The sequence below is a fragment of the Syngnathus floridae genome, chromosome 22 (genome assembly GCF_059516105.1).
Source record: "Syngnathus floridae isolate MCC-2025c chromosome 22, RoL_Sflo_1.0, whole genome shotgun sequence".
Classification (NCBI taxonomy): domain Eukaryota; kingdom Metazoa; phylum Chordata; class Actinopteri; order Syngnathiformes; family Syngnathidae; genus Syngnathus; species Syngnathus floridae.
Genome location: NC_142434.1, coordinates 4,658,395 through 4,677,724, shown reverse-complemented (window position 1 = coordinate 4,677,724; position 19,330 = coordinate 4,658,395). Strand labels below are relative to the sequence as shown.

Genomic DNA, 19,330 nt, shown 5'->3' with positions numbered 1-19,330 from the left:
ACAGTCACGCCTGACGCCGACATACAAATGCGTAATAAGCTTGATGTAAGATATAAAAAAAGCCATTTTTTTTTGAAGGAGAGGCATAAAAATAATATTCCTCGAAACCATGCTCTACATTTGGTTATCACTCAGCTTTCTAAAAACTTGAATAAATCCAGCTGTGTTGACTGGTGTGCGCATTTGCTTGCAATCTTAGTAAAACCACTGTAGAGGAAAATTGGAAGTCGGGGGAGGAAAGAAAAAAAAAATGAATGAATACATAGATAAATAAATAAAGCCGGTGCTGTTTTTAAAATGGATGCTTGGAATTTACAGTTTTCCATTAAGTGATGCCCGACAGTTTTTTTTTTTTGCATTCCCTTCCCCGGCCTCTGTGGCACTTTGGATGCTCGCGTTAGCTGTTAGCGCCCTGCCTGGTCGAAAATAGCGCATCAGCATAAACAAAGTGGCGCTATTACCCGGAATCACCGACGGAAAAGCCTGCGAAGGGATCGTTTATGGACACGGCGTTCTCCATATTCATAGGGAGCAAAATACAAATCAAGCTCTAGGAGATAATACCTGTAATTTTCTTTACATTTCTCGCCGTGCCGCTGTATTCAATCGCACCGGGGGGAACTGCTGGATCCTTAACTATTATTCCCACTGTTTATTTCTTTTCATTTTACGGGGGGGGATTATTACTTCTCTGCTGGTTTTAGACCCCTGTAGGATTCTATTAACCCTTGTTATGTCAGGCTTAATAACATACCAAGCTGCTAAACAGAACAGGAGCACCCCCGTGTCAGAATATAAAAAATGGACAGAGTCTGAAATCATGATTTTTTTCTCCTTGCTTCTAACCCCGGGCTGACACAAGCGAGATAAACACAAGTCCAAATAATATACAGAAAGAGCTTTTTTTTTTTTTTTTTTTACAAGAGCGGGTTATGGTGGTGGGGGTCATGAATCTGTCGCAAGTCCTGATAACGTAAATCATTCAATTTTAAGGCAAGGTTAGGCCGAGTCAATGTAATGTCCTCGGCAAGTGATGGAAAGTGTAAAATAGCGGAGATTTTTTTTTTTTTTGTGTAATATCGTCGCCATTGATTGCCCTGGTGATGGAGTCTGACTTTTGTGTGGTTTCGCAGATCAGATGGCGAGCGCTGCCGTTTGCTAGATGTGCCCGCTCATTAGCCGCCGGTATCGTGATGGCGGGAACTGAATCAATTCAGTCACCTTGAAGATGAAAGAATAACATGTTGGAGCTTGAGAGACGAAACACATTTTGGAAAAGGCCGGAAATTGGCTGACGAGGAAATATGTTATTATTTTCAATACTTGAGAATTTGATGTCGTTAGCTCGCAAGCTAGCTGGTGGCTAGCACCTCTTGTTGCGTACATATAAAAACATTACCTTAAATGGTTTAGGGTTATGGTTAAGGTAAGGTGATCAAAGTTTCGGGTTAATTTCACCTCCACAAGGGAAGACTTAACAAATTTTACGCAGAAAACTATTAGCTCCGCCTACAACCATTTATACATTGATGTTGGAAGTACTTTTTGAGGTGTGACTCATCCGGCGGATCCAAAGCAAATAAAACCATTTCCCAGCCGTGTTAAAAACGTCTTTGTAATCCGGACACATCCAACCTGACCTCTAAAATGTGAGATTTGAATAGAAAAACGCGGAGGTGTTTGTTTAACGTCTCTTACCGTAGGTAATCTCTCCGGCAGAGGATGAGGTTGGCTTTGGTGTAGAGCGTGGAGCCCACCTCGCCCAGCCTGCAGTCGCAGCAGGCGCACTTGAGACAGTCTTCGTGCCAGTACTTATCGAGGGCCTTCAGGAGGTAGCGGTCCTTGATCTTCCGGTTGCAGCCGGCACAGCCTTTTGGCTTCGTGTCCGGCTGGACGGAAAGCATTTGTATACCTGCGACAAAACCAAAGAAAGATTTAGACGAAAAATCAAAGTTGGGTTCAGGTTTCGTCAAATGTTTTGGCTTGACGGGTATGCGTGACAAAATAAATAATAAAAATAAATAAAATAGAATAAAATCTTCAATTTCTAATGTAAAGTGCGCCCGAGAAAACCAACCAATCAGAGACGAGTTAACCATTCAGTGTCTGATTGGTTGTTTTTTCTTAGGCGCTGTGGTTTCTTAGATGCAGAGGGAATTTATCACACCCTTCAATCAAGTCTTAACAAACGACAAAATTATTTTTTTAAACTTGGTGTTTTTCTTTCCTGGTGAAGGCCAAAGCAAAAATCGTCAACGCTGTTGCGAAGATCATCGTCCCCAGTAATAAACAATTCCATCGCTTTGAAAAGATGTGGAAATTGGAATGTGCATCATCTTTCTAAATTTATATATAAAAAAAAAAAAAGCAACGGAATCACATGGATCGAAAAGTAATTTTTTGTTGCTTGTATGCGAGAGAAATTGCCGACGCAGCTAAAATGAAATGTTAAAACCATGTTTATCTGGAAGATGGCGTTTATAAATCCTGCTGTGTCAATATTAAGATTTTTATTGGTTTAACTTTAAAATTTGTAACATTTTATCGGTGTTTTCCTGTAAAACGTGTTGACCATATTTAGCAGTGGGAGGGGGCACGGAGGAGGGGGGGGGTCTCAACAAACAGCCCACACAGCCACAAAGAACACTTTTTGGACACTTTTTTTTCCTCTACTGTTTTTAAATGTGCTGACCTCCTCCGTATTTAAAGGGGCGTGGCTACAGATGAGAAGCTTTGCAGCCCGTCTGTATTGTTTGGTCTGAGCTGACTGGGGAGAGCCTTTGTTGGTCCATTGGGGGACTTAAAGAAGAGGTGGGGAAGGGTGAGGGAGGGAGGGGGGGCATCGGGCTAGAATTAGTATTCTCCCACTATTCCCTGAGGAGAGGCGTACCCCCGCTCCCCTTTGTCCAACATTCACCACACGCAGTAGTGCTCAGTTTAGTTTCAAATCATGCAATTTTTTTTTTTTTTGGGCGGGGGGCAGTGGTTTTTTTTTGGGCCAAAATCACAAAATGAGAGTTATTCTTTTGATGATGCTTTCAGTTTACAATTTCTGACTAACATCAAGTACGGTTAGATTAAAACTAAGTCGGCATTTTATTGGTTTTCAAGTTGACTCGAAAAATAGAAGTCATGAAAGATATGAAAATTGATTTCATTGAATGCAACAGCTTAACTAATCAAAAGTATTGCTACAAAAATTACTACTTAAAATATTATGCTCGCTGTTTTTTTTAAGTTTTGATCAATTTGAGTTTAAAGTGCATTTAGAGAAGGAGTTAATAACTTTCCAACATGCACCTAAAGTGTTAAGGATTAAGTTTGAACAACATTTATAGTCCAACTTCTGCATTTTTTTTCCTGTTTCTTGCACAAAGGTGTATTTGCAGTATCCTCAAAGATTAGGCCGCTTGAATGTAATCCTATTCCAACTTCTAAATTTCTAATCCCCCTAGCAACACGCAATTACAAAATATTCCATTAAGAGCAAATGTTTTTTTTGCCATAATAAGGAAGGCCACTTGATCTATTCTGCTCAAACTTGCCTAAGTTCCACTTTGTTTACATTTCCAACATGTGCGTTCTATCGCTCTAAATAAAGTGACAGGCAACATGTATGAATTTCTCCTACAGCTTTTCCCTTCAGTACCATGCACAAAGTCTGTTTTTCAAACTGTTGTGGGTGGTTCTCTCTCAAACCGGGGCTGCGTTGCGCCGGCGAGCTCAGCTCATTTGTTCCAGCGAGTTGCGGCTGTTGATTTGTTAATTGGCTGGATTTAGAGAGCGCGCGGGCTCGCTCGCCCCCTGGTTCCTCTCGGCCGCTCCTGTTCAGCCGCACTGATCCGTCCCGCAGCCTCGTTAACACTACAAAGTCCCCGCTGCTCATTACCAAAGCCAGAGGAAGAAAAAGGGGGAGCCGGTTTCGAACCCACCCTCCCTCCTTCCCCTCCCCGACTCCGCAATCAAGGAGAAGGGGAGAAGCATGGCAGGAATTCGGCCACTTGCCTCTTCCGATTGCCGGTGGAAGAGGAGGGTGAGGGGGTGCCTGAACAAAAGCGTCATTTTCCCATAAAGGGGGGGGAGAGGGATGGTGGGGGATCACAGCTGCTCGGAGCTTTAATGATATCTGTTTTATTTGCTTGCTGGCTCGTATCCTCCATATAGCGGGGTTGCGCGTCCCCCGCGGTCACATGCATCATCACCGGATGGAGGACGTCGGAGGAGACGACCCCCCCCCCCCCCTTTACCTAAACCTCCCACTATTTGCTGACATTTCACCCGATCACTTTAATTACCGTTGCCATAGCAGCCGAGCGATAACGAATCTCGCGTTAACGCCTCACGGGGAGGTTATTTAGGAGAAAACGAGGAATATTCGCAAATCAGACACCGAAGCCACAAAAAGCCTTCTTACCGAAACTTTTCTCCCTTTTCTGCATTTGTTGAGCCGCTTCAGCAGCATGCAACCCGGTCCAGTCGAGCAGCTGGCTTTGTTGCATACACACACACACACGCACAACACACACACACACGCACGCAGAGACGAACGGGAGGCAATCCAGCCGATGAGAAGAGAGGGAAAAACACCAAAAAAAAAAAAAAGCGGTTCCGGCCAGCAAAACGCGGGAGTAACGCAAAGGTCGTCGAGCGCGGTGTTTGCGCGCAGGTTTTTGCCACCAGAGTGTGGAGCTGTGTGTGTAAGAGAGAGAGAGAGGGAGGAGAGAGAGAGAGAGGTGGAGAGAGAGAGAGAAAGGCGAGTGACAGCGCGACAAAGGATGCTTCTCCTCCGCGGCGCAGCCACTGATCCTACTGGCCACGGAGCGTCTTGCGTGCGCAAAACGCGCGACGACGCACGCGTGGCGGTCCGTGCAATCCCCCCCGCAAAGTCACTCACCTTTTCCCAACAAGTTGATTCCACGCAATTTCACTTAATTCCCCCACATGAGCACCAGAGTCGGGTTACAGGTGCTCGCTGGTCCGCGCAATTTTGCAAAGTGCGTGAGGTTTGTGTGGCCATGTGCATCACTTAACAAAAGCCCCCACCTTTTCTCAACTCCACCCCACGTGTGGTTTCAAAGTTACGAGAAACTAAATGGATGCAGAAAAACGCAATTTTCATACATTTCGGCATTCGATTGAGCACCCTGCCACGTTCTTTAACGCCCCCCCCCCTCCCCATTTAAACGCTCGATTAAGCGTCCTGGCAACTTCACTAAGCTTCAAACGTGTCACAAAAAATTGCTTTCGCTATAATTGAACATGGTGAGATTTACATCCTGTCGACTTTTGATAAGACATCCAGGCAGTTTTCATTGACACATTTTTCCCCATGATTTTATTTAAAGCCTCACTTTGAAACCACTAGAATAACTTAATACATATTCCAAGTCTTGAAAATTGTGCCAGACGTGGAGACAGAATGGCACTCGGATTTTGAGCCTCAAAACGCGGCGATAATGAGATGGGTCATAAAACGCTCTCCGTGCGCCATTATGAGTGATGAGATGCATTAAAGCTGACAGGGGTATTACCTGGCCGTAATTAGGTTTTGTCATGGATTGAATTATTTCAAGGCGGCCTATCTTGGTAATCATGCAATTTGCCGCGGAGCCGCTGCCCTCCCACCCGCCTTTCACTCAACGCGTTCGGCAAATTATTCCCCATCGGAAGATGGATGAAGGTTTTACTCGGGAAATGCGTGACTATTTTAAATTTTTAAAACTGGTGAGTTTACGTGCATTTTACGCGCAGCTAAAAACGCGAGTTTCAAAATGAACCAGTCGGGAAAAGACGACGCGCTTTTGGATATTTCTCTCCGCGCGGTCGTGCGCCTTTTACGCACAAATCCCCCCGCCCCCCCTAAAAGGCGTGAGTTCAACTCACAAAACCCACACGAGGACTTAATCGCGTACCTTGAAGTGAAAACAGCGGCGTCCAAAATCAAAACGAATCTCGTCACCGTCCAACTTTGTCACTTCCAATCGGCTGCGCGCGTCCTCGAGTTCTCCGTTGAGCAGGGAGAAGAAGAAGAAGAAAAAAAAAAAAACTCCTCACTCCGATCTCTTCCACCGTCTGGTTTCTCTCGAAGTGAAGCCGGCGCTCTCCTATTTAAGCTCCTCCGCCAGGTCCCCAGTCAGCAGCACACTCCAGCTCATGCAAGAAGCTGACAAGCACCGTTAGGGAAGGCAGCGCATGTTGCTCTAATGGACCTCATTAAGCTCTACTTACAGATGTTCTCTTAACATAATTGATCTGCAGCGAGTTGAGAGGACGGCAACCCTATTCCCCAGCCCCCAATTATGGCCCGGTAATTAGATCCCCAACCTCCAGTTCTCCACATTCACCCTCCTTACATTCCGAAATATCAAAGTATCTCTTTCTCTCAAAGCGCGCCCCCCCTAACTCCTCCACCCCAACCGAACCCCCCCCCCTCCCATCTCACCTCCAATGTCTCCTCCCACCCACCCACAAGACTTTACTATTGACAGTCAGATGTGCTAACCTTTTGTAGTGAAGCCAGACTAACTCCAGCTGACGGTGCTCACTCACCCCCCCCCCCTTGTCTCCCCTGCCCGGTGGGAGTCAGTGTGAGTGACACAGGAAGTAAAAAAAAAAAAAAAAAAAAAACTTCCCTTCCCATAAAGGGTTGTAATGATAATATCTGTCAAGGGAGACTTCCATAATGTCTTTTATCTTAAATAATTCCTCTGATGGCAACTTTGAGAGGAGAATCTGGGTGCCGCACGAAAGAGTAAAAAAAAAAAACTAAAAAGTGATCGCGCAGCTTTTTTTTGTAATGCCAATCAGTGCCACTCCTACCGCCCGTCTAATTAGCCGCTACGCTAAGACAAGAAATCACGAGGGAGATGCTCATGTCATCCGGTTGCACTTTTGAAGAAAAAAAAAAAAATGAGGGCACTTTCTATTACGTTGATTTGGTGTGATGAAGTTTTTGAGTGATAATGGCAAAGGGATTCCTCACATTAGTATGTTGGGTGAGTGGTTAAATTGACAGCACTGCACTCAAATGTTGAAAAAAAAAAACTAAAATTATCCACATAGGGATTCAAACCCGGAACTTTGGGTATGTGAGGCGAACACACTGCCCAATCCAGACATGCCCTTCGAATAATATCATGTAATTGTTTCTTGATGGTTATCTTTGTCTATAAAGGAGATAAACAAACCGCTTGTGCTTCATGAGCGCCCTCTTGTGGTACACAGAAGAATCACTCAATTAATCCAGTGCAGTTTGTATTCAACTTCTAAGTTACGATCAAATACTTCTCATATTCCTTTCCACAATCATTTTCCACACTCGTGAGTCTTTTTAGGTCATTTAGGATCTTAAGGGTCGGATCCTGGTCCTTCAGACCGGCACACACGCGACCCACAATTCCCTCGGGAGATAAGCCAAGGGACTGTCTTCCGCTAACGACCAGAAAAGACTCCCCTTAAAGACACGCTAAATAATTGCTACGACCTTGAAGTGAGGGTCAAGGGATCCGTAATTTTAATGACAACCCCCCCCCGCCCCTCCCCTCGCAGGCCAATTTTGTCTTTAGACAGAAGTTTCAGAGAATCCAGAGAATCACCTTCCTTCAGTAATAGGTCAGGAGGGAACTGCGCAAATCCAAAGAGAGTCGCCGGCCAAAGAGTACTGACCCTTCTTATTACTCCTCGGAGAGTTAGTGGAAGATTACTTCATTCAAACGTCTCTTCATTTAGTCGGAATGTAAAACAGGAGAACATCAGTCAGCGCTGGCGTTCTAGGCCGTTTCATTCATCCGTTTGACTCGGAACGGCAAATAAAATCCAGAGGCTGGAAGATGATTGAAACGGCACTTTAAATTCTTACGTGAGATGTGTTATTTCAATTAAATCCATCGGCTCAAATCGAATGGAATGTCAAGAGATTTTTACGATGTGCAAGATTCATCCAGAGTGTGTTAAAAAAAAAAATAAGCAAAGAGCTAATAGTAGCTAAAGTTTTTACTTTATATACTGAACAAAAAATATAAACCATTTTTTAAGCTCCGCCCCTTTAAAATACTTGAACACAAACAGACAACATAATACTTACAGGAATATATTCTTTATCCTCCGCAAAAACCAACTTGTATCACTGTGACTGTCTTTTTCATGCTGCCCCCTGGTGGCCGAGAAACACATAAACAACATAAGGAGCAACACAAAGCGCCATAATTTTTTTATTTGAATTTTAACATTTTCATCAATATTTAGGCTTTTTCCAATATTAAAAAAAAAAGTGTTTATATGTTTCAAATAATCTCTGAAATTTTCCTTTGAATATTTTTTCTCTCCAGCCTTTAATGATAATAACCTTGAACAGCGGCGTGCTGGTAACTGCTACATAATATCTATCGATTCCATCCGCTACGATTTCCTTGAGTAGCTCTGGCTGAAATGACTTGTGTGTTTCCCAAAACCGAACATCTCAAACAGACTGCCGTATACCTCAGCAGCAATCAATCAACCTTAATCCAAAACCAATTTACTCCGCCTGAAGAGGAAAATATCTTTTAATCTCTTCGCCGACAATCCCTGATTGCAGTCAGTTGACAGTCAAAGTGTGCCGGCTGGAAACGGGACATTTATATTGGATTTGCGCTTTGCCACCACGACACACACATGAATGAATAGTCAATTTAATACCTATGAGAACTGTTCTCCTCTGGCTGAAGATGGGATATTGCTTCCCGGATCGTCTTTTCCATAATCATTTGCCGTTCCGTCCTGTAAGACACTGTGACAAAAGAGACAAAGGTCATCACGGAAAACAAACTCAAAGCAGGAGCGTAGATGTGAGGACAAAAGGCGTAAATACAAAGAAAGGAAATATCGATAGAAAAAATTTTAGAGTGCACTTTGACCTCTCTATACGTCCCGCCCCCGAAATAGTTTTTTCCAAGCTTTCAAGCACAAGCAATGGTTGATTAAGAGGAGCCTTGTGGGTGGCTGTTGTTTTACTCCATATTGATCCTCCAAGCACAACTTTCCATCATGCAGAGAAGGCCAGGGCCAAAGACGACAGCTAATTAAGATGGCTAATCACTTCATTTCACAAGGCTGCAGGCTCTGTCACTCTTCTTTCCGAAAGCACCTGTTGTTTGGTATCTGGCAAATGATAAAAAAGTAAGATGGATTTTAAAAAAATAAATCAGTAGAGTTGAGGAGAAATTGATTGGTGGACGAAGTAGTCATTAAAATTGGCTTTTAATTCTTTTAATTATACAAATAATTAAAACATAACTGAGTGTATAATTGGATTTTTTTATGTTTTGCAAATATGTTCACGTCATTCATACATATTTTTTTTAAATGTTAAGTAAAGTGGAGGAAGTAATGTATGCTAACAGCGTTAGCTCCTGAGAAGATGCACTAGAAGGATATTTATGAAATAATCTTTGAAACTTTTTGCACTTTTCTGATCTCCAACTGTGTTATATAGTAAGAGATTTTTTTTTAAGAAAACAGAAGTGAAATAAAACAATTGTGATCGAGTCATGTGGCGACACACACAACTGGGAATTAGCCAATCGGGCATCTGCCCTGTATGCCAGATGGCCAATCCAGCCCTGCCTACCAATTAAAGTGACTCTGGATTAACCCCAAATCAAATTCTATTCCACTTTTGAATTATTTTTAGTCATCCTGCAAAAAAACTAAAGTGACAAACATCCAAATCTAAAATTACACAAAGCAGCAGTCACGAGGAAACGCGTGATAAAATCGATTTAAGAAGTGTCATTGCGCCCCCGAAACATTTTACGGCTTCTCATGTACAGACGTGAAAGATTTTTGGATGGGAATCCGTCAAACTGTAAATTAGGGATGTAGATGAACCTCCTTTGGGGTTCGAAGCCCCTCAGGGATGGGGAGGGGAGGAGGAGGGGGTTGTCAACTCAGACATAACGACGCCTGACGTGGTTGATGTACAAAAAACTCTTTTTTACATCTTTTTCAGTGTTCTTTTTGGTTTTTTTATTTTTTAACGAGTCCGTCCGGTTTTAATTGACTGCTCTGTCAGAGTTTTTTTTTTTTTTTTTGAGGGTGGCGTTAATCCCCATGTGATCATCAACCTTGCAGGGACCCCGGACGAAAAACCCGGATCACGTTCCATTACATGGTGTATGTCGTTTGAGATGCCATCTCGGGCGGTAACAAGCGCCTCGGAATACATTGCGCGAGGGCGAGCTTGTTATAAAGTGAAAATTCCGCAGCAGGCGAGTCACCTCGCTTCTTTTCACAATCACTCCGAGCTGAGGTATTAGATGCTGCTCTTCATGTCAAGTGGACTTATTCCGGTTGTTATGAGAAAAGGAGGATAAACATTACTCAAGAAAAGCTGCCAGTGGATTTTATGCACGGCCGGGCACAAAATTACATCTTTTTTTTTTTTCTTTTTTTGGGGGGGGCAATCTAATCGTATTGATAACCGCTAACGCCATCTGGGGAAAACCTCAGCCATCATTTATTTTGTTCTCTGACCATTCGGTAAAGTGATTTGTGGGCTGGGATAAACACAGCGGAGCTAAGCCCCGAACGGTACTTATGAAAGGAAACGGTTCAAGAATGATTTCCCTTCTGGATTGAGTCGGAATAAGACACTTTTGACTGCATTATTGAGTGTGTGAGCCGTGGTGTGTGTTAGGCCGCTATATTGCATCGCTGCTACACTCGAGAAAAAGAAAAAAAAAAAGGGGCGGTGCGCTTCTTAGCACCCAAAAGAAAAAAAAAGTGTGGGAAGTTGAGTTAAACCGTGCCAAGTTGTACAACACACAAACTTAGCGAGAGATTAGAGCTGGAGTCACTTCACATCAGGCAGATCCGCCAGGGAGCTAATGGAGACAGGAGAGAAACAGGAAGAACTCTTATCCATCCAAGGGATTGATATGCTGCCGGAAAAAAAAAAAAAAGGGAATCACAAAGGATCAAGCGTGGAGATCCAGGCTTGGCAACACATTGGTGCTGTCATCTTCTGGAGCCATTTTGAGATCCCACCCCCATCCCTTTCACTTCTGTCTCGTCTTAGACTCCTTTAAGCTAGGCTAAGGGCTGTTTTCAAATAGGTTCTTCTGATCAGTTGTGGGGGGAAGGATGAGCGATGGAAATCCGCCAAGGTTCGGAAATCCAAAATAGCGATGAAAGGAGAAAATGCGCTATTTAATGTCCCTTACATGTCAGGTGGCGCTTGTCAACTCACGACAACGCTTTGTCTTGGGATGAGGATTTATTTTGGCGGTACTACCGGTGATGCAGCTAATTAGCGGTTAGCGGACTTAGCTGGTATGCTAGCTTATATTACCGATTATAAGGCACACTTAAAATATGGAATTTTCTCAAACGTCGACAATAAATATTGACACGTTTGCTGTCGTTGTTTATTTCCGGCAATGCAGCTAATTAGCGGTTAGCGACCATAGCAGGTATGCTATCATATTTTTGGGATTATAAAGAGCATTTAAAATCTGAAATTTTCTCAGAATTCGACAAAGTTTGACTCATTTGCTGTTGTCGTTTATTTCCCTTAATGTCTTGTACTGCCAGCGATGCAGCTAATTAGCGGTTAGCGACCATAGGTAGGTATGCTAGCGTATTTTTCGGATTATAAAGCACACTTAAAAATATGGAATTTTCTCAAACATCGACAATAAATATTGACTCATTTGCTGTAATTGTTTATATCTCTTAATGTCCGATACTGCCGGCGATGCAGCTAATTAGCAGTTAGCGACCATAGCAGGTATGCTAGCGAATTTTTTGGATTATAACAAAGCGCATTTAAAATCTGGAATTTTCTCAGAAATCGACAACAAAGTTTGACTCATTTGCTGTAATTCATTTCCCTTAATGTCCGATACTGCCAGCGATGCAGCTAATTAGCGTTTAGCTATGTGTGCTAGCGTATTTTTCCGATTATAAAGCGTATTTAAAATCTGGCAGACGTGCTAACCACTAACTCACCAAGGTAACGCGGAAGAACCAGCCTTATTTCTAAACCAGACAAATGAGCAAAAGATTTTACCGCCTGGATGTGGGCGGAGCTTCTGATTCATTCCCCATCCAACACAAACTGCTTCTTTCTTTTTCCTTCCTGCATGTGTCCTCATCCTAACTGTGACGGCATCGTGGAGAAGGCTATGAGACACCGGGATAATTGGACTCTAATGGATGTGAAAACAGCAGGATGTGTTGAATCTGAGTGATGAGCCCCATGTCATGACGTCTTAAACCGCCCTAGGTCATCCGTAATGATGCTCTTGTGGCAGACGTGATGATTCTGATGCCGTTTTTGGGGGGTGGCTTTTATAAAACATTTGATTTCAAACACCGAAGAGAATCTTTCTGCTGACTCATTTCTCAACCGTTTGGGTTACTAACCGCATCCCGCTCTACGACCTCTGCACAAAATCAACAGATGGCTTCCCCTCGTCTTTTTCCTTTCTTCATTAGACCTCTTCAAAAGAAATGTCCTGATGCCTTTCAGTCACTCTGTAAGGCACGGTGCAAGTAATCTGCGAGGAAACTTCACTGACAAAGTTGCCTCGGAAATAATTGCTTCAAACAAATGAGCTCGTGCAGGTCCATTAGGCAAGTATAGCGCTCATCAAACAGTGTGTGATACCGCTGCTTGCTCTGGGGGTCTTTGTGGAAACAGATGGGGGGCACAATTTAAAAGGAGAATTCCATCCTTTCCTGGGCTACTACGACTATCTCAATTTACACCGACAATATGTTGATACTGAACAACAGCTTCAATATCAACTTGTTTTATAATATCCCCAAATTGTAAAAAATCCACGATTGCTAATCTATCTGATTATTATGTCCCAAAGATGATGACCAAATATCTATCTCTAAATCACCCAATAATAGTTGAAATTGATACGCGAGCGGTTAGCCACGTGTGCTAATCATTTTGAGAATTTCCCGGACTTGTTCACAAGCCGTGCCAGAATCCCGAGCTTCGATTATGCATCCTCTTTTATTCAATCATCGCATAGCTCTTCGGTTGACATTTGGTCAATATTGCAATTTCCCAGTAATAAGGATATGCCGGACAATCTGCACCAAAGGATTCCAATAGCGGTGCCTTTCACTTACTGCATTTAATTACACAGTTTGGGTTTAGTTATTGTTTTGCGTCGTTATCCACTCCACTAAGTTTGAATCATAGTGTATGAATAAATCCAATGTGTTGACTTTTTCGAATCACTGTTTTGTGCTTCGTGTCAACAAGCGATTAGCATAAATGCTATATTGGCTAATTCCGTGCTGAAAACTTACAGTCAGTCCTGTCATTCAAATGAAGAGTACCAGTAGAGAAAAATAAAGTTTCCCGAGACGGGAAAATACATATTTTGTGTCATACAATATTGTTTATTTTGAGTGAATGACCCAAAAATGTTTATGCAATCATTGGTAGGTCTACCCGTCCATCATTCCAGCGTGCTGATTTAATTCACTATCTCCGTCCATCTATTCGCATATGTTGCTGATTATTTTTTGACTTATTTAATAATTAACCACTCTAGGTCTGTTTCCTTTGGCAGCGTGTCGCCTCATCTATTCCTCTGGAGACCCGACGCTTGTCTCGGCGGATTACTACATTGTGCATATTTAAAAGCAACACCATGAATTAATCAATGCCCTACAACTAGATGTACTTATCAGCAGCCAGAGCTTGTGACAGACAACTGGATCAAACCCAAACAGCCCCTGGTCGGGTTGAATCACACAAGTTGATGGAAATTCTGGCAAGATCTGTCTTTTTTTTTTGGGGTGGGTTGGAAACTAATAATACAACTTTTCATATTCGGTATATTAGCAGTCAATCATCAGTTTTTATAATTTGCATAAATCTGGAGTAGCATAGCAGTTCTAGTTTAATAGCTTCAAGGTGCTGGTTTGTTTTGGTCCAGTTGACGTCTTTTCCCGCTTCATCGGTGTTTATTTTGTATTATTTGTAATTTGCCTCGTCATCGGAGAAGTCGACCTAGCCTGGAGGTAGTAGAGTTAAGCTGACCGGTGCTAATGAGCAAACAGCGTGCGGTAGCATGTGTTGGCAGCCCTAAACTTAACCACGGAGTCTCGATCCAGGGAAACTTTCCAGTCTTGCAGCAAGCAATGAAGTGTCATTAACAGAAAAATCTCAACCTTGCTAACAAACATCATATGGAGTCTATTACGGGAAATTTGTGACTTGGGTTAGCGCTATTCATTTGCGGTGTGAATGCACAAGGCCAACGAACGAGTCTCTCGAAGTGTCCAATCATTTAAAATACAAAATATATTCCAAAATACAGCTAAGCACGATCCAACCCGTCTTTTTAGAAATACATAAAAATCAGTTTGCCAAGATTGATTGAGATCTACCGTATTGGCCTGAATATAAGACGGTGTTTTTCGCATTGAAATAAGAGTTACATTCGTGGTCTAGACATTATGCCCATACACAACGCTAGATGGCGCCAGATATCTTTAAAACTAATGCTGAACTTAACTCCCCAGGCCAAAGCGAACCCCTGTCACAAAGAATAAAAATAAAAATAGCGGTAGCACGAAGAAGAAAAATGAAAAATAGCAGTAAGAAAGAAAAGAGAAGAAAATAAGAGAAGGGATAACAGAAAATGAAGAAACAGTAGGTTTATTTACATTTCAAAAACCAGAAGCTATTCATTTACAAATGTGATTGCACTTTAGTTTACATATTTAAATGTTCCAATATTAAGATGTGATAGTTTTTGCATGATTTGAATGAGAAAAAATAACATGCTTTTGATTAAATTGTTATAATCATTTGTTTCAGATGCACTGCAATTATTTTCTGTTAATAAATTAATTTGGTGTTCAAAAAGTTTTTTTTCAAACTTAAGTCTTGAAAAAGAGGGGGGGCGTCTTATAATCAGGGTTGTCTTATATTCGGGCCAATACGGTATTTCTGGAGCTTTGGCTGTCTTTAGTTTCAGGACTCTTCTTTGCAGACTTCTGATTCCACAAATATTATGTGTGCCGATCTAATAATGAAGGAACCTTAGCTTCCCGCCAGTATTGCCTCCGTGACAATCCCACTGTATCAATTGAGGCAATCACATCTTATTCCAGAGGCCAGGCTAGGACACCCGGACCTTATTTCCAGATACAGCCTCAGCATTATCATTCATATTAAACAATAACCCATTGGCACTTTACTCTCGAGGGAACAATATCACGGGTCAATCAATAATGCATCCAAAGTTCAATTTGAAATTGATATTTTGCTCGCAGTTAATATAACGTGGCCGCTTCGCTTTGGCCCAGTGAGTATGAGGAAAATTAGCCTACCTAGGCTAAATAATCAACTGCATAGCAGATATTTACCTCCTGAGAGAATTGCTTAATATTGCAGGAAACATTTATTATAAGAGAAGGATAAGCAAATCCTCGTGAAGATAAGACGACGGCGATCAAGGAACTAAACGATTTTGGACTATCACATGTCAATAATGGGGAAGTGTATGCATTAGTTAAAGTTCTGCTTTATTAGCCATTTACATAGAAATTGCCTTATTTTCAACCTGCTAAGGGCTTCTTTGATGTACTTGGCTTGGGAAAAAAAAAAAAAGAAGTGGTATTGATTTGAAAGAGTTTATGTGATAAGCCTTACACACCATTGTGGCTCTTTTGGGCCTTATCAGAAAGTGGCGAGGTGAAACATACGATTTAAGGGACTTGGTTGAAAGATACCGGTTACCAGATTGTACAAATGTGTGGTAAGACTCTAAAATATTGCTTCAATGTTTATCAATAAAAAAATAAATAAAAAAATTGAAAAGCAACCACAAAACGGTCATTTTTGGGTCTCTGAATTTCAATCGAAAAAGCTAAAACCTGCGTATAAATGACGCTCAAATAATTTTTTCCGTCTCAAATTTATCTGGGCAAAAATAGGGATACATTTGGAATAGCTGTTACCCATTAAAAAACAGGTTGACGCTCAAGAAAAAAAATATAATATATAAATATATATAAAAATAATATATTTCAGTCCAACAGGCAGACTTGATTGATTTAGTTCGACCCCACCGCCCAAAAAAAAAAAAAAACTATAGCACCGAAATATTTTCTAAATCAATAACGACAAGTAGCATCCATTCCCCCGTCAGTATTCTTGAGTCATATATATTTGTAGCTATTTTTAACCAGTGTTAAAAAGAATTCAAATCCCCCCCTGGTGGTCAAAAAAAATAAAACTAAAGGGAATTATTATGTGCTCCATCATAAAGTCAGAAGGTAAATGAGCAACGCGGCTGGAGATGCGTTGGCCGTGTAAACGGTCGGACTGTTGACACGCATGAAATACAGCTGCCTCCAAAGACCTCCTCAAACGCTTATTGATGAAAACGTAATGGTGGATTTTGCTCTCCCTCTGTGGTTCAGTGTTGGCACACAAAGACCATAGGAATAATTATTATTTCAGGAGAACAAATATTACCCCTTGGGCTCCAATTATTTTCATGCATTGGCTCTTTCAGTGTCTATGGTTTTAAAAAATGTTTTCCAGTCAATTGTGTTTGCGGGAAAACAGCACATGATGCGTAATGGAACAACTGAGATGTATATGGAAATGGACGCAAGGTTGATGGGTTGGATTTTGGCGTTTTGACGTTTTATTTATCTGCTAGCTGGAAAAATGTTACACTTAAAGTTCAACCACCTTGCTGTTTTTACAACTTAGCCCAACATTGTTGCTCACTGGTATCCTGAAATAGCCCAGAAGTGCTGCAGAGGCGAGCGAGCTTAGCATGAAATTTTTTTTGTGTGTGTGCGCAACTCCATTCCAAATAAAGTTATTACCGTAAACTTCGGACTATAAGCCGAGGCTTTTTTTTTTCGGAAATTCTGAACCCGGAATCACGGGTTTTAGCTGGTGCAGCATATAGTCCGGTGCGGCTTATAGTCCGAAAATTACGGTAACTCGTTTCAAAACTGCAAGCGGAATTCAAGGCTCCACTGACAATATGACGAATTCAATTTTTTTGGGTTGAACCGCAAAAAAAAGGAATAAACTGATGCTCATAAATATTTTTACACAATACAGTGCTATTTTTTTTTTAATCAAAAATATTAATTTGGGGAAAATATTTGAGTTCTGTTGCCTGACAACCAAGCAGAGTCCAGTTGGCTCTTTTCAACTAGATAATATGTCATGACAGCTGGAGGCAAATCAGTGATGGAAAATATTAGTGCTGCAAAAAAAACCTCAAGCCAATTTATTTATTTTTTTGCTCTGTGCAAAAAAACTGCAATCATCAAAGACAGTGTAAAGTTTATTCCCGCTAATTGGCAGCTACATAAAAGAGGATATTTGGAAAACAGATATAGAAAAATAAATCACTTTTTTTTTTTGGTTTATATTCCTAATCTGTTTTCTTTAAACGACAAAAACAAAGCATTTGCTCATTAATGATGAAGCCGCTCCCCAGTTGATTGACGATCACTGAGATGTATGACACCTCTCAACTTGTCATCGAGGAGTTATTTGTACTCTGCCGCAATCCATTCTGTGAGGAAAGACCAGATGTCCCGTCTTAATTAGGCCGGCAGTGATGTTTTTAATGACTTCTAGCCCATTACATGCAAAGCGAGACTTTTCAGATCCTCCTCCCCGTCACTCCTGCTGCCCCGGCGCTCTTTGTCTCGCGGCTCCGATTTTTCTTTTGACACATTTTTGAAATCCTCCGAAGACGCCCGGGAGAGATGCGTGTCGGTAAACGCCAAAGAATCCATTGTCGAAGAATGAGAGTCCCGGTTTCCTCCCGTGTTGCTCGTACGGGTTTCGTTTATCCGAATGTAGGCCCGTGTTGTACAATATATTTAATTCATGGTATATAAAGTTGAAAAAGTAGGCCATCAGAGTTGACGCAGGATCTGCTGTGTGTGCTTCTTAAATAATAGTGCAGGAAAGAGAAGCAAAAACGCCCTCTGAGGAAATCTCGCCGGTTCTCTCTCTAAGGTTTCAAATCAGACAACACCTTGTTTTCCGTCTTTCTTCCCTCAACTCGCATCCCTCTGTTGGTTATTCTACCCTTCCACTCCCTGACATGTTTTTTTCCCCCCCCCTCCTTTTTCTTGGCAGCCAACACGCGATGATATTGTCAGGCGACGTCTCTCATTCATTTTAACGGGATCACGGCTCGCCGGGAAAAAAAACGATTCAAAATGAAATAAGCGTCGCGGAAGGTGGCTAAGGATCAAATTTGAACTGGTTCACTCCCAAAAAAAAATAAACAAAGACGTGTGTGGCACCTTAAGGTAAAGATGGTTTCTGAACAAATGTTATTGCTCGCTATAATGAGGGTATAAAATGTTATTAATATTTTAGAACAAGCCCTATTTTTCATTTCTGAAACCCACTGTGGGGCTTCTTTTCAAAGGGTTTCAGTCAAAACCCAATGGGAGATTCAATTGACTTTAATCTTGCATTCGTTTGAAAATTTGAGCCCATTAGTTAACTTTGCCTTCTCGGCGCAGTTTTCATTGCATTTCAATGAAGCCGCTTTCCTGTGGTGTTAAAACACTAATAGTTGCTTCAAATAGCAAATGAGAGAGAGAGAGAGAGAGAGAGAGAGAGAGTCAACGGGAGCGCCGGGGTGGAAAGGAAGCGGGAGACGGAAGAAGCGAGGCCGCGGTTAAGTCGTTAAAGTGGACACTTCATTAGGGACACCTTCACGATGACTAATGGAATTTAATAGCCTTCGGCGATTGGTTCGTTTTGTATCGGTATTAACTCATTCACCGCCAGCCCAGTTGAAATTTTATTTTCCACGTCTATATCCATCCATGGCATTGAATTGTGTAAAACTGAAATAAAATTGTATTTAATTCTGAAATCTAATTTTCTTTATGTGACTCAGTGGATCGTATCAGGTGTACCTAATATTGTGGCCGGTGGATGTATATAATACATGCACAGTATATCCACATGATAATTAGAAATGGTGGCGCACAATATGCACTCAAACTTCCAAGGAGCGTTGACATAACAAGGCTAATTGCCCAAACACATTATGGCGGGAACCCTGAGAGGTCAGAATGGTAATAATAATCAGATAAAGAATAAAAAAGCAGGGACCTGAATTATTCTCTCTGATGTCAGGTAGACTTGGGAAATGAGAGTCTCTAATTGCCTCTAATAATCTGCTTCTCTGTTCTATTTCTTTCTGGACCCTGTCTCACCTGCTCTACTTGGATTAAAGGAGACGTATGAGGGTTGGGTTTTTTTTCCCGCCACAAAGTTTCCGGGTGCCTTGATGATATGTCTGTG

The 19,330-nt window shown here is 41.8% G+C and overlaps 1 protein-coding gene across 13 annotated transcripts in view; it reads right to left on the bottom strand.

Annotated features, from left to right (window-relative positions):
• Positions 1-19,330, bottom strand: part of lmo3 (LIM domain only 3) — a 79,787-nt gene that overhangs the window by 22,687 nt on the left and 37,770 nt on the right. For 5 of the 13 annotated variants that reach the window (XM_088367118.1, XM_088367122.1, XM_088367114.1 and 2 more), the window contains 4 exons: positions 8,677-8,767; positions 8,084-8,152; positions 5,913-6,163; positions 1,699-1,912 (listed from right to left, as the gene is read on the bottom strand). In XM_088367118.1, coding sequence (XP_088223244.1) covers positions 1,699-1,904 — 206 coding nt within the window. In that variant the 5' untranslated portion in view covers positions 1,905-1,912; positions 5,913-6,163; positions 8,084-8,152; positions 8,677-8,767. Of the gene's footprint in view, positions 1-1,698; positions 1,913-4,414; positions 4,817-4,894; positions 5,034-5,912; positions 6,347-8,083; positions 8,153-8,676; positions 8,768-8,894; positions 9,052-9,076; positions 9,139-19,330 lie in introns of those variants that run through there. The other 8 variants (XM_088367115.1, XM_088367123.1, XM_088367120.1 and 5 more) reach the window with 8 other exon arrangements.